This window comes from Terrapene carolina, unplaced genomic scaffold, assembly GCF_002925995.2.
Source record: "Terrapene carolina triunguis isolate 2854851 unplaced genomic scaffold, T_m_triunguis-2.0 Scaffold131, whole genome shotgun sequence".
NCBI classification, from domain to species: domain Eukaryota; kingdom Metazoa; phylum Chordata; order Testudines; family Emydidae; genus Terrapene; species Terrapene triunguis.
In genome coordinates, this window is record NW_020664482.1 from 37,695,190 (window position 1) to 37,709,924 (window position 14,735).

A 14,735-nucleotide genomic window follows, 5' to 3' on the forward strand; every position below is an offset into this window, starting at 1 on the left:
AAGTGGGAGGGGCAGGGGCGGGGCTAGGGCGGGGCTCCTCCCGTCCTCTTTTTTGCTTGCTGAAATATGGTAACCCTAGTCATTTCTCTCCCCCCACCTTCCCAGATCCAGTCCGTGTACCCCCTGCATTCGATTCAGGCAGCTTCCTCCTTCACGCTGCCTAGGCCCAGCAGTAAGGGCATCACAGGACAGGCAGGCTCTGTCTCAGTAAAGTAGGACAAGGAGCCCAGGGAGGAGTGGGGGGTGAAGATGGGAGACAGGCGGACACGGGGGACAACTAGAACTGGGAGTAGTCAGTGAATCTGGGACTGTCTGGGCAAGGAGACTGGAACTGGGAGGCAGAGAAAGAAGTGGGGGGAGGGAGGGGCTGGGAGCTGGTGGGTAGGTGGAGAGACTGAGATCGGCTGAGGAGCTGGGATGAGACTGAGACTGACTGGGCAATGGGACTGGAACTGGGAACCAGTGAGCAGGAAGGCGATGGAGAGAGGGGAGACAGTTCTGAAGAAGAGCCAGGATGAGGGTGAAGAACTGGAACTGGCTGGGCAAAGAGCCTGGGACAAGAAGATGGGGAGTGGGAGACAGACTGGATGAGGAGCCTGGGACAGGAGACTGAGACTGGGAGCTAGTGGGGATGAGGAGCACAGGTGGGGGGGTGATTGGAACTGGGGCAGGGGGAGAGAGACTGATCAGACAAGGAGCCAAGAATGAGGAACAGGGACTGGATGTGAAAGCAGTCTGGAGACAAGGAGCTGGAGATGGATGGTGAGGAAACTGCGAATGGCTAGCCAAGGAGACTGGGTCTGGGAGCAGTGGGAAGATTGGGACTGGGTCCAGAGTGGGAAACTGGGCCTGGTTGGGCAATGAGGGGTGAGAGGTCTACGGAGAAGAGACTGGGACTTACTCCATTAGGAGAATGGGACAGAGATGAGGAGCCAGAGGTAGGGAAGAGACAGGACTGGGACAGGGATAGATTGGAGGAGAAGTGATAGATGAATCTGCCCTGTAAAGCACAGAGACTGGAATGGCACATAAGATTTCTGAGTCTCACCATTCCTCTGCTGTCAGCAAATATCTGTGAAGTCCACTAGCAAAGTGTCTTCTCCTCCTCTAAGCTGGTCCACATAGAGTATAACCACTTATTACGGCTATTAGTTACTCTGTTAACTCAGGTGGCAAAGGTCTGAGCAGTGGACATAAAAGTTCTAACCCTGCTGATGACCCATGTGGGTTTCAGTACGATGCCACATGATAGAATTTCTGTTTTTCCAGTTTAGGTTTTTTTTAAAACCTAGAAAACCCCACACAAAAAGCTATATTTAAAGAATAGTACTAAGGAACAACCCCAGAGTGGGTCTATCCACAGGGATCTTGTGGAAAAAACAGTATGTGATCCTGTAACTGAAGACTGTACCATGCATACGCACAAGGGGGCTGAATTAAAATCACACAGGTAACATTAATTCTGACATTTCCTAACTTTTGAGTGCTTGACTTTCCAACCTTAATAATGTTCTTTTAATTTAGTTTTTGTGTGTGCAATAGCATTTTATTGCATACAAAATATCAGTATTCAGATTAAGAAAAAACTTCAAACTCTCAAATAAGTAAAAAAAAATCAAACATTCACCTTTGTCCTGGGTCTCAGGAACTGGCGATGTGTCTTCAACACTCTCCCTGAAAAACAACAGAAGAAAGTAATTTTTACTATAAATAATAGTGATCAAGAGTAATAAGGTCTAGCACTTTTATAGCATTTTTAATCTTCAAATCTTATTTGGGTTGGTCAGCACTCGCAGGGTCTGTCTGCACTTTGTACCTGGTACAGAGCTCAGTGCATCTCCATCGGTGCATAACAATTAAGCAATAGGCATTCGCAGCACTTTGTCTACAGGGAGGGCACTGCCTGGATATGCTTGCAGAAATTTGCTTCATAAAATTAGTGTTACAAGCAACTGAACGTGTCAGAGGGTCACTCCCAGAGCTTCCTTTTCATTCCTGCTTTGGGACACATCTAGGGTGCTCTACTGCTCGGAAGCACTATACAGGGGAGAGAACACTGGGAGCTTCTTCCACCGGTCCAGCAGCAGGACAGGGTTTCAAACACCAGGCTGGGTTGCCCAGCATGGTGCAGTCACTTTGTGCAACACCACTAGAGAATTCTGAATGTACAGCTGATGTATCTAGCCCCAGGAGGAACACCCCCGCACCAGAGGGCATAGGGCTGCTATATGGCCTCCTATGCCAGCTCCCATTCTCCTTGCTGATAGCAAAAGAGGCATGGCCAGAGGAAAGGCAAAAGTGCCCAGATTGCCCCTATGCACTGATCTCTAGCTGAGGTTTTGGCTGCTTATGGGTGCTGGAATCTGGTATAAGTTAGAGCAGTACTAGAGACTGGTCCTGCAGTCAGCAGCCCCTAGACTGGCAGAGTGCGAAGGTAAATTTTATGTCCCCCTACCAATGCTGTGTGTGGTTCAGCCAGACCCCAACACCTGGCCTATAACGTTAAATAGAGTTCTATACTGAAACCAGCTAGTGCCACTGATAACTTACCATGACTGCAAAGGGGCATTATCTGACACTGCTGTAGTCTAGCCCCTTGCATCCTGTGTAGCTCCTGAGAAGCGCTGACCCCCTCCCTTCCCCATAAAGTCAGCAGCAGTTGAGGAAGTTCAGCAGCTCACAAGAGCAGCCCATGCCACAGTCTGCAGCATCTGCTGGAGGTGGGTGCAAGGTGCACCCACACCGTGCATTCCAGCTATGGCCACCCTGAGCCATTCTGCCCTGGGAAGTGGGGCTAGGATGCCTGGGGAGCATAGCAAAAGAAACAGTTCTCAAAAATAACCACCCACAAACTTTGTCAGTGAGTATTTCCAACTGTGAGCTGTGGCTGTGGATGTTTGTGTGGAGATGGGAAGACAGAAATGAAGGATATTTCATGGTGACAGAATAAATTAACTTTGCCAAGGAACTTAGGAGTCATTGCCATGGAGTTTGGTCCTATTGTCCGGCAGAGTAGCCAGGGCTACTGGTCAGGGTTTCGGGGCTGGTCAGGGGTGAGGAGAGAATTGGATGGAGCCCTGTGTTACTTCAGAAAGAGCCCCATAAAAATCTAGAGACAGCCCTGCCCAGGGACCTCTGGAAACTCCCACCCTCAAGCATAGATACCTCCCTTATTTTTAGCATCAAAGTAGTTACCTTAAACATGGAATGCCCTTGCTTAGAGCAGACAGCAGATCTATGTCCAATTTAGGGCCTGCCAAGTTAGTTAATATTGTTTCTTCCATAATCTGAAAAACAAACAAACAATTACATTTATTTCTCACAACATTCCAATTCCTGGCTCACTCATCTCACCTGCTTCTATTCCTTGCCTCTCTAGGGCCTCTTTTTGTTCCCTTCATGATAAGATCACCTGAATAGTACTGCCTCACAGAGGAAGGCAATAAAGGGGAGGTGGACCCATGGGGAGTTCTAATGAAAAGCTAGAAAATAATTTATGCAACACCTGGATTAAAAAATAATCCAAAGGACAAATAATGAAGTTAGGGATAAATGATATAAGAGAGGGGAGTGAGATTCCATGTGGGACAAGAAGTCAGGCAAAAGTCCATACCATTTTAACAAGCCCTGTATGTTTCCATTTTGTAATATGATGTACAGTTCATATGTTCAGCTATATTTGTTGATCAGTATCAACTTCAAATTCAATTCTCTGTTTTCTCCCTCTTCTGATCATGAAGGAGGATTTTAAACAAGACTGGACATAGCTCTGATCTCTGCAACACCTGCCTCTTATTTTTGCTCAGCCCTATAGAAAATGGCCAGACTGTGTGGGTGAGCTGCACTTTGCATCCTTGGAGGTCTGATCCTGGACTCAGTGGGAGGTTTATCATTGATTTTAATGGGAGCAGGACTTGGCCCAGTGTAATCAGGTGAAATAGTAAAGGTTTCACGTACTCCACTTACCTTGTACTGATCCTCTTTCTCAGGGGCCTGGGCAGCAATTAAATTATTCTGCATATCAGCCAAAGGGGCACTCTCATAAGCAGGCATGATTTCCTCTTCCCCTGCTGCATATACCTGGCTCTCAAAAACCGAAGCGGAATCTACTTTTACAATTTGTTCAAAATCCTCGTCCTCGTCATGTTGAATATCATATGAGACGAGTCGTAAAATAAGTTCCTCCTTGCTCTTGACATCTTTTAGAAGTTCCACCCTGGTGACATCAGGTTTCTTCAGGTTCTGAAATGAATTTCTGCAAACGACCTGTTGTTGAAGAGAGAACTTTTGAAGAGAACAGTATTTCAGAGTAGTTTTTCGTACAATTTGTCTACTGTGCGCTAATTATAAAACAAGATGGTACGGGGAGACTGTTTTAGCCTTGCATATGGATACATTGTTTTTACTCCATTTGAGTACACAGGAAAAACCAGGACTTTGTATTTGAAACATGTTTTTTAAATAAAAGGCTGTTCACTCTGTTGGATGAGGTGATAACGACAGGAAAGGCTATCATAAAAGAGAGGAAACATAGCAGACCCCCGGAAGGATGAAATCTTGCCCTCACTGATATCAATGGGAGTTTTGCCATTGCCTTCAATGGGGACAGGATTTCACTCATAGTATCTACTAATTTACCACAAGTAAAGAGGTTGGAGGCCAGAGAGAGGCTCAGTGCCAGATATTGCCACCCTTACTCAGGCGGGGTAGCATCTTACTCCATGGGTAGTTCAATTTAAGTTAATAAGACAACTGGAGAAGCATGGTACCACTCAGCCTGAGTAAGACTATCAGAATCTGGCCCTGAGTGATTTGTTCCGGGTCACACAAGAGTCAGGAGCAGTTTTGGGAATATTAATCTAGGAGTCTTGACTCTAAATTCCCTTCACTAACCACTAGACACACTACCTGTCTTTTACTATCAGGACTAGACTTGCTACCAAGATGCCAAAGACACTTTTGAACACACTCGTGATAAGAAATCAACATTATATTCTTAGTATTTTTATATTCATTTATATTCAACATTATATTCTTATATTTGCCCACTCTATTGTATTTAAACTTTCTGAATGAAAAGAGATGAGAATAAAATATGAAGGCAACATAAACTATCAAATACAATATCCAAAACAGACTACTTGGCCTTGATTCAGCAAAGCACTTAAACATATGCTTAATTTTAAGCATATACTTAAATCCCATTGACTGCAATAGGACAGGAGCAAATGCTTAATGTTATGCATATACTTAAGTGTTTTCCTGAATTGAGGCCCTAGGTGCCGATCCCGTAACCTGCTTAAGCATGTGAGGAATCTAATTGACTTCAGTGGGACTCATGCTTAGAGTTTAAGCATGTGCTTAAATGCTTTCCTGGATCAGGATCATAGTGACAGTATGATAAACAATTTTTTACCAATCTGCATATGAAAATTACCCATTCTTTTTACTTACATCCTTTGGTTTGACATCTAGTCGTCCTAAAGCATTCACAGAGGACCGTCTTTCTCTCCTTTTCTCTATATCACTTTCAGTAGCTGTACTTAGCATACTTGTCTTAGATATCGATTTTTTTCTTAGTTCTGGTAGCTCTAGTCCAGAATGACTCCTGTATGTTTCATTCAGTTTCTCAATAGGCTCTGTTTTTATGGAAATAACTGCTAAATGGTCTGAAATAACGTCTGGATCTATGTCTAATGGTTTGTCTCCAATATGAGCGATTATTTCAACTGGTAGCTCTTCTTCTTGTAGCAATGTTTCTGCTAGATGCCCATTTGCATCCCTCATTGACTCTCCAGAACTTCCTGCCTCAATATTTATTTGAATGGAGACTGATGAAAGATCTTTGTCAGCAGTACTGTCAACCTCTATAGTACTGCAGTTATCAGTTGGTGACTGTTCATTAAAAGAATGTATTAGCTGGCCACTGGAGATTTCATTTATTATTATACTGGCTGTTCGTTCAGGAAAAATTGTTCTGCAACTTGTGACATCATGATAAAGGGCTGGCTGAGATCCAGTTTCTTGCAAGACACTATTGTAAATGCTTTGAACCACTTGATTAACAGTATCTTCATACTCTGGATTTAAATGTTGGTCTTCATCTGTAGCTCCTACAAGACTGATTTTATTTTTGGACATGCTTTTTTTTACTGATTGTTTAAGTGTGTCCGTAATCTCATTCACTTCAGTTTTTGATAAACATCTTTTGTGTTCCAGGCTTGTGCTACAAACGGAGTTTAAGATTGTAGACACCAATTTACTTATTATTTCTTCTACTACTATTGCAGGTAATGCACAATCCTGTGATTGTGATAGCTGATACTTGGTTTCATGTGTTGACATGAACTGGCAGTGCTCTTCATACACCTGCCTATGCCTTGCTTCATCTCTGGGAGATTTCATTATGCCCAGTGGAGAGAAGGGTTTCCTTGGAAACTGCTTACCAATAGGAGGTAGAGTCATCCTGGAGCTAATTGCTCTTTGTTTAGTTATTGTTCCCAGCGATGGTCTAGAAGGTCTTGCTGTGGGAGCTGACATGTAGTACATAGACTTTTTGGTCACCTCTGATGGGGTGTGAGCATCCCGCTCTGAGAATTTGTGGATTGTTGGACAGAGACGAGATGGAATTTCCTCTTCCATTTCTGTTTCTTCCTCAGAATAAATCACCATTCCAGGAACATTGATAGGTGGAAAGTTTTCCCTTGGGTCAAGTTCTTTTAATTTTCTAGTAGGCAGTTTTATTCCTTCTGACATTGCAACACCTTGACCATGAATTTTATTATTTCCAAATGTTCGTCCAGACTTTTCCATTTCAAGATTCCCAGATTTCAATTCCAAAGTAATTTCAGTTTGAGGGTGAGCACATCGATCTAATACAGCACCAATTATCTCGCCTGCCATAATGTTTTCTTCGGAGTCATCATACAATGGGATTGTTTGCCTTTGGCTAATTTCTTTTTCTAGCTTCCGCTTGAAGATTTCAAGAACATCATTAACAGCAATTGTAGCGTAAATGTTCAATTCTGAATGGAGACCTTGCACTTGGACAATAGCACTTTCTATGCTTTCCTTTGTAATCATACTGCTTACCCTTGATACATCCGATGAACTCTGGAATTGTTCTAAGGTTGGCAGCGTTCTTTTAATTGTAGTTCCTGGCATTTCATCTTCAAATGCTTTAGATGATACTTCTATTTCATTTGCTATCTGGGTTGAGAGAGGCCTTAAGAATGGTGTCTGTTGTGCACTAGAAATATTTTCAACAGGGAGTTTCACTATTTCAGAAAATTTACATTTAAAGTCATGTTTAAACTGAAAGGCTACAAATGACTCTAGTGTGAATACAACACTTTCCACAGCCTCTTTGGCTATTTTATCAATAGTAAACGAGGAAAATGTTGGGTCATAAGCAGGCAATTCAGCTTGCATGATCTTATTTTTTTCTGATTTGGAAACTCTGCTAGTTCTTCTGGCAGGGACCTGGTCTTTCCTTCTTATTACAGGTTCTTGGTCTGATGCCATAGTGATGCTAGACACCAAACACTTGTGAAAGTTATCCAAAACAGTTGCTACAATCTCTTTAGCAACTAATCCAATTTCTTTCTGGAACTCTTTATGAAAAGTCTCAGGAAATTCAGTTCTTTTAAAACTACTACAGAACAATCTTTCACTAAGCTCAATGGGAGCTTTCTTTAAAATGCTGACAGAATCACTTAGATCTTTTACTCTCCTAAAAACTTTCTTGACCACATTCTCGGCCACCTGTAGCATTTTCAAGTTGTCATTGTTATTTGCGTCTGTTACTGTTTGCTTGTCAAACACTTTTTTAAAAATACCTCCTTTAGGAAGATCTTGATTTAAGTCTGAAAAAATATCCTCACCAATCAGATCTTTTTTTGGCTTGGTATCTTTTGTTGCCGATTCACGTTTAAAATAAGTTTGGCTAAAAGGAAACTTCTCTGTGTTGAAAGTCTTTGTGGGAAACTCAGACATAGCTCCCATGCCCACAACTTCCCGGCGCAATCTCGAAATACATTCAGTATGATACTGAGGTGGTGTTGCTGTTTTCCCCTTGTGAACACTTTCTTTCCAAAATTCACTTTCCAGAGACCTCTGTGTGCTCTTTGACAGAGACGTGAAAGATGATTTCTGAGATTGCAATGGAGTTGGTTTCCCTCCTGTCACTATCTTGAGATCACTTGGTGAGCTGGTGGCTTTTATGCTTGTATCTGTAAAGATGACCTTTCTGGTACTGGAGGATGGAAGACTTGCAAACACATCAAAGAGCTCTTCATTACATGTGCTACAGCTACTAGAGTTGTCTGAAGAGAGTGCTGACTCTTCAGATATTGTATATACTGTATCTTTAATTCTCTCTTCATACTCCGTTACTGCTGGGTATAAGATACTTGTTACTTCAGCCACGACCCGTGTCAGGATATTCTCTATTGTATTGTTCAGTTCTTCAGTTATGGTGTTCTGTAACAGAAGCAAACAATAATGGGCAAGTTCATGCGCTTATTCATTCCATTTTTTTTGTTCATAAGGTATAAATTACTTATTGTATGCTTTTTATGAACTTTCATGTAAGCAAAGTATTGCCAGGGCAGAAAGAGAATTTTGGTCCTGTGGCAAAGATTCATTTAATTGCAAAAAGAAATATGGTTCAGGAGGAAGTTGTGTTGAAAGGACAGGTCATCCAATCAGAAAACAGAAACAATACCATGTGGAACAGGTGTTGGTATTCTCTATTATATACTGGTGAGAAGTCACAAAGCTTGACAAATATTTGATACTGAAAGGAATCCTGGGGAGAGTGCAAAATTTAGAAAGACTGAGCCATTTATTGGCAGAAATTTATATGCACAAAATAATTTCAAATAGTGAATATATCCTAAAAATCAGTTTGTTCACAGAGAAAAAAGTTACATTCACCGAGTAGATATCGGAAAGTAACTGAAATACTTCTCTGATGGATTATATCTACTAAGGGACAACCCATCCGAAATGCTCAATTACTGAGGGAAAATCTACATTCATTCCTATATTTGCTTTCTACAACCAACTCTCTGTATAACTTTTCATGAGTGATGTACCAGAGTATTCTGATTCTAATATCTAAACTGTATTGTTACATTTATTCATCTAAATTTGGGTTACTGTAGATTATGTACTATAGGTATCTTATAAATTTTTTAACAAACTTTTTATTTGTGGATAATCTAAGTACTATTCCCAGATGTACAGACACTCTTTTCTCAACCTGTGTATTATATAATTTAAATATTAGCTTTAATACAAATTTTAAATCTGTTCATTGTGAATTGCTAGCCCAGTTCTACTCAGCAATTATTTCCCCCGCCATTCAAGTTCCCTTTCAAGTCATTTAGGACTCTTCAGCAGTCTTGAGAATGCGTTTTGTTTCACCCTATTTTTGTCTCTTCTCAGTTTGTGAAAGAATGGTTGTTTGTTAGTTCTGAGACCAAAAAGAAAGAAAGACCTTTATTGGCTCCACCAGCTGATGTCTCAAACCCTGAACCATACTTTGCAACTACGAGAAACAGTCCAAAGAAAGAAATGACCCACCTCTATTCTGGAATGCAGTGCAGTCATCTGGTGACTCCTCCGTAACAATACATTTCATATATGAAACACAACTACACACATCCAACAAACTGTTACTTTTAGTTTTATATTTGAGATGTGTACGTTCAATGACTTCATACCTGGAAAAGTGCTCTGTTTGTGACATTATTAGCCATTTCATCAAAGCTCTGCTGAGAGACCAGTGAAGAGAGGAATGTTTGTGGAAAAGACTTTCCATTAAGCAAAGGTCGATTAGAAGGAATAGCACCTGGGGGGAAAAATAAATAAAAAACAGTTACTCACCTCCTCGTAACTGTTGTTCTTCGAGATGTGTTGTTCACGTCCATTCCAATCAGGTGTGCGCGCGCCGCATGCACGATCGTCGGAACGTTTTCCCTTAGCAGCACCTGTCGGGTCGGCCGTGGAACCCCCTGGAGTGGCACCTTTATGGTGCTCAATATATGACCCTGCCGACCTGACCCCCCTTCAGTTCCTTCTTGCCGGCTACTCCGACAGAGGGGAAGGAGGGTGGGTATTGGAATGGACGTGAACAACACATCTCGAAGAACAACAGTTACGAGAAGGTGAGTAAAAGACGGTTACTCACCGTTGTAACTGTTGTTCTTCGAGATGTGTTGCTCATATCCATTCCAGTTAGGTGTGCGCGCACCGCGTGCACGATCGTCGGAAGATTTTTACCCTAGCAACCCCCGGTGGGTCGGCTGTGGAGCCCCCTGGAGTGGCGCCTTCATGGCGCTGGATATATACCCCAGCCGACCCAGCGCCCCCTCAGTTCCTTCTTGCCGGCTACTCCGACAGTGGGGAAGGGGGGCGGGTTTGGAATGGATATGAGCAACACATCTCGAAGAACAACAGTTACAACGGTGAGTAACCGTCTTTTCTTCTTCGAGTGCTTGCTCATATCCATTCCAGTTAGGTGACTCCCAAGCCCCACCTAGGTGGCGGGGTCGGAGTGAGACATTGCTGTGTGCAAAACCGCTGACCCGAAAGCAGCATCGTCTCTGGATTGTTGCACCAGCGCATAATGAGCAGCGAATGTGTGTACCGAAGACCAAACTGCAGCCCTACAAATGTCCTGGATCGGGACTTGAGCCAGGAAGGCAGTCGAAGAGGCCTGTGATCTCGTGGAGTGAGCAGTGAGGCGTGGAGTCGGGACACCGGCCAGGTCGTAGCAAGCACGAATACAGGACGTGATCCAAGAGGACAGGCACTGTGAAGAGACCGGTGAGCCTTTCATCCGGTCTGCCACCGCAACGAAGAGTTGCGTCGTCTTCCTAAATGGCTTTGTACGGTCGATATAGAAAGCCAGGGCCCTGCGTACGTCCAAAGAATGCAAACGCTGGTCTTGACGAGTAGCGTGTGGCTTTGGATGGAAGACCGGGAGAAATATATCCTGGTTGACGTGGAAAGGTGAAACCACCTTCGGAAGAAAGGCAGGGTGGGGGCGAAGCTGCACCTTTTCCTTGTGGAACACCGTGTATGGGGGCTCGGACGTCAGCGCTCTGAGTTCAGAAACACGCCGTGCTGATGTGATGGCTACGAGGAAGGCTGTCTTCCAGGATAAGTACAGGAGTGAGCAGGTCGCCAATGGTTCAAACGGAGGCCCTGTGAGCCTGGAGAGAACGAGGTTGAGGTCCCACGTCAGAACCGGCTGTCGTTGCTGTGGGTACAGCCGGTCTAAGCCCTTGAGGAATCTAACGACCATCGGGTTAGAGAAGACCGAGGACATGAGTTCTCCTGGGTGGAAAGCCGAAATAGCGGCGAGGTGAACCTTGATTGAAGATATCGCCAAGCCTTGCTGTCTTAGGGACAGGAGATATTCCAGTATAAGGGGGATAGGTGCCTGCGAGGGAGACGTAGCTCGTTGCTCACACCAACAGGAGAACTGCTTCCACTTGGCTAGATAAGTGGTCCGCGTAGAGGGCTTTCTACTTCCCAGCAGAACCTGCTGGACGGCCTGCGAGCATTGACGCTCTGTCCGACTCAACCATGAAGCATCCACGCCGTGAGGTGGAGTGACTGCAGGTCGGGGTGACACAGCCGGCCGTGGTCCTGGGAGATGAGGTCCCGACTCAAGGGAAGCGTGATCGGCGTTTGTACTGAAAGCTCCACCAGTGTGGTGTACCAGTGCTGCCTCGGCCAAGCGGGAGCGACTAGAATTACCCGTGCATGGTCCCTGCGGATCTTGAGCAGCACCCTGTGGACCAGCGGAAATGGAGGAAAGGCGTAGAACAGGTGGTGCTTCCATGTTAGAAGGAAGGCGTCTGACCGAGAGCCTGGGGCTCGCCCGTGTAGGGAGCAGAATGCCTGGCACTTCCTGTTGGCCCGAGATGCGAAGAGGTCGACCTGGGGAAATCCCCACCTCTGGAAGACGGAATAGATGACGTCCGGACGAATTGACCACTCGTGCATCTGGAAGGACCTGCTGAGACGGTCCGCCAGCGTATTCTGGACTCCAGGAAGGAACGATGCCGTGAGATGTATGGAGTGGGCGATGCAGAAGTCCCACAGGCGAATGGCCTCTTGGCATAGGAGCGATGAGTGGGCTCCGCCTTGCTTGTTGATGTAAAACATGGCCGTGGTGTTGTCGGTGAGAACCAACACGCAACGGCCCTGTAGGAAGTTGACGAATGCCTGGCAAGCTAGGCGCACCGCCATCAGCTCTCGGACGTTGATGTGCAGGGCTAGTTGGGATGCCGACCACAGGCCCTGGGTATGGTGCTCCCCGAGGTGAGCGCCCCATCCTAGAGATGAAGCGTCCGTGACTAGGTGGAGGGAGGGTTGTGGGGCGTGAAAGGGCACTCCTGCACAGACCGCCGTGTGATCCGTCCACCAGGTGAGGGAGGCCAAGACCGAGGACGGAACCGTGACCACCATGTTCAGGTCGTCCCGGTGAGGACGGTATACCGATGACACCCAAGCCTGCAGTGGGCGAAGCCGTAGCCTGGCGTGCCTGGTTACGTAGGTGCACGAGGCCATGTGGCCCAGGAGGGCAAGGCATGTCCTTATGGTGGTAATCGGAAAAGCCCTGAGTCCTTGAATGACGCTTGAGATGGTATGAAACCGGCTGTCTGGCAGGATGGCTCGAGCACGTCTGGAGTCCAGGATTGCTCCAATGAACTCTATTCTCTGAGTTGGTACTAGAGTGGACTTCTCTCTGTTGAGTAGAATGCCCAGCTCATGGAAAGTGTGTGTCACTAAGTGGACATGAGCCTGAACTTGGTCCCTGGTGCGGCCGCGTACCAGCCAGTCGTCCAAGTACGGGAACACCTGTACCCCTTGTCGACGAAGGTAGGCCGCGACGACTGCCAGACACTTTGTGAACACTCTGGGAGCCGAGGACAAGCCGAAGGGAAGAACTGCAAATTGGTAGTGCACCCTGTTTACTACAAATCGCAGGAAGCGCCTGTGAGGCGGATAGATTGCTATGTGAAAGTACGCGTCCTTCATGTCGAGGGCGGCGAACCAGTCTCCAGGATCCAGTGAAGGGATAATGGTCCCCAATGATACCATGCGGAACTTCAACTTTACTATGAATTTGTTGAGTCCGCGCAAGTCTAAGATGGGCCGTAGACCCCCTTTCGACTTGGGGATCAGGAAGTAGCGGGAATAAAACCCCCTGCCCCTTAGCTCCGATGGAACCTCCTCTATGGCCCCCATAGCAAGGAGCCCAAAAACCTCCTGTGTAAGGAGTTGCTCGTGAGAAGGGTCCCTGAAGAGGGACGGGGAGGGGGAGTGGGAGGGGGGGCGAGGAAAACTGGAGGGTGTATCCCCTCTCCACCGTGCGAAGGACCCAACGGTCCGATGTTATAAGGGACCAAGCATGGTGGAAACGGGAGAGGCGATCCCGGAAGGGGGGAGTTGAATCCTGGGTACCGGTTGAGGTGCCGTCCTCGACCGCACCTTCAAAAGTTTTGCCTAGGCCCTGAAGGTGGCCTAGGCTGGCCCTGGTTCGGACCGGGTTGAGGGCCGGTTGACCTTCGCCTGCCGCCTCGACCCCGCCGTCTGGCGAAATCCTGTCTCGGACGAGGCGGGGGAGGGTAGAACCTCTGAGGCTGGGGCCTGAAGGGTCTGCGCTGAGGCCCTGGGACATGCATCCCCAGGGAGCGCATCATTGTTCGGGAGTCCTTTAGGTTCTGGAGCCTCGAGTCTGTCTTCTCCGAAAAGAGGCCCTGGCCCTCAAATGGTAGATCCTGCAGGGTCTGCTGCAGCTCTGGTGGCAGGCCTGACACCTGGAGCCAGGAGATTCGGCGCATGGCTATCCCCGAAGCCAGGGTCCTAGCGGCCGAGTCAGCTATGTCGAGGGAGGCTTGCAGGGAGGTACGTGCCACCCGCTTACCCTCCTCGACCAAGGCCCCGAACTCTTCCCACGATTCCTGGGGAACCAGCTCCTTAAATTTCCCCATCGAGGACCAAGAGTTAAAACTGTAGCGGCTCAGGAGCGCCTGCTGATTAGCCGCTCGAAGTTGGAGCCCTCCCGCAGAATAGACCTTGCGTCCGAACAAATCGAAGCGCTTAGCGTCCTTCGATTTGGGCGCAGCGGCCTGCTGGCCATGGCGCTCCCGTGCATTGACTGATGAGACCACCAGTGAGCACGGCTGGGGATGGGTATACAAATACTCGTGGTCTTTTGAGGGCACAAAGTACTTCCTCTCCACCCCTCTGGCCGTGGGTGAAATAGAGGCCGGGGTTTGCCAGATGGTAGTGGCGTTCGCCTGTATGGTGCGGATAAGCGGTAACGCCACCCTAGATGGGGCATCCGCTGAGAGGATGTTTACGACAGGATCATGAACCTCCACAATCTCCTCCACCTGGAGGTCCATATTGCGCGCCACCCGGCGCAACAAGTCCTGGTGAGCCCGAAGGTCTACAGGAGGCGGACCCATGGCGGATGTACCCGCTACGGACTCATCGGGGGAGGAGGAGGAGGATGCCCCCGGTGGCAAGGGGTCCAATGGCGGATCCTGTTCCAGGTGTTCCTGGAGCTGGGCATCACCTGCCCCTGGGTCCAAGGCCTCTGCCGGTGTGGGCACTGGAGCCTCCATGCCACCTGGAGGAGGGCGGGAGATGGTGGACTCCGGGACCCTGGGCTCGGAACGTGCCGAGCGGGAGGCAGATGGTGGAGC

The 14,735-nt window shown here is 47.0% G+C and overlaps 1 protein-coding gene across 1 annotated transcript in view; it reads right to left on the minus strand.

Annotated features, from left to right (window-relative positions):
• FSIP2 (fibrous sheath interacting protein 2) overlaps positions 1–6,141 on the minus strand; it is an 11,102-nt gene extending 4,961 nt beyond the window's left edge. Inside the window, exons 1-4 of the mRNA XM_024216211.2 lie at positions 5,455–6,141; positions 3,967–4,266; positions 3,196–3,287; positions 1,628–1,674 (exon numbers count right to left, since the gene is read on the minus strand). Of these exons, the coding sequence (XP_024071979.2) occupies positions 1,628–1,674; positions 3,196–3,287; positions 3,967–4,266; positions 5,455–6,141 (1,126 nt within the window). The remainder of the gene's footprint in view (positions 1–1,627; positions 1,675–3,195; positions 3,288–3,966; positions 4,267–5,454) is intronic.
• Positions 6,142–14,735: the final 8,594 nt, after the last annotated feature.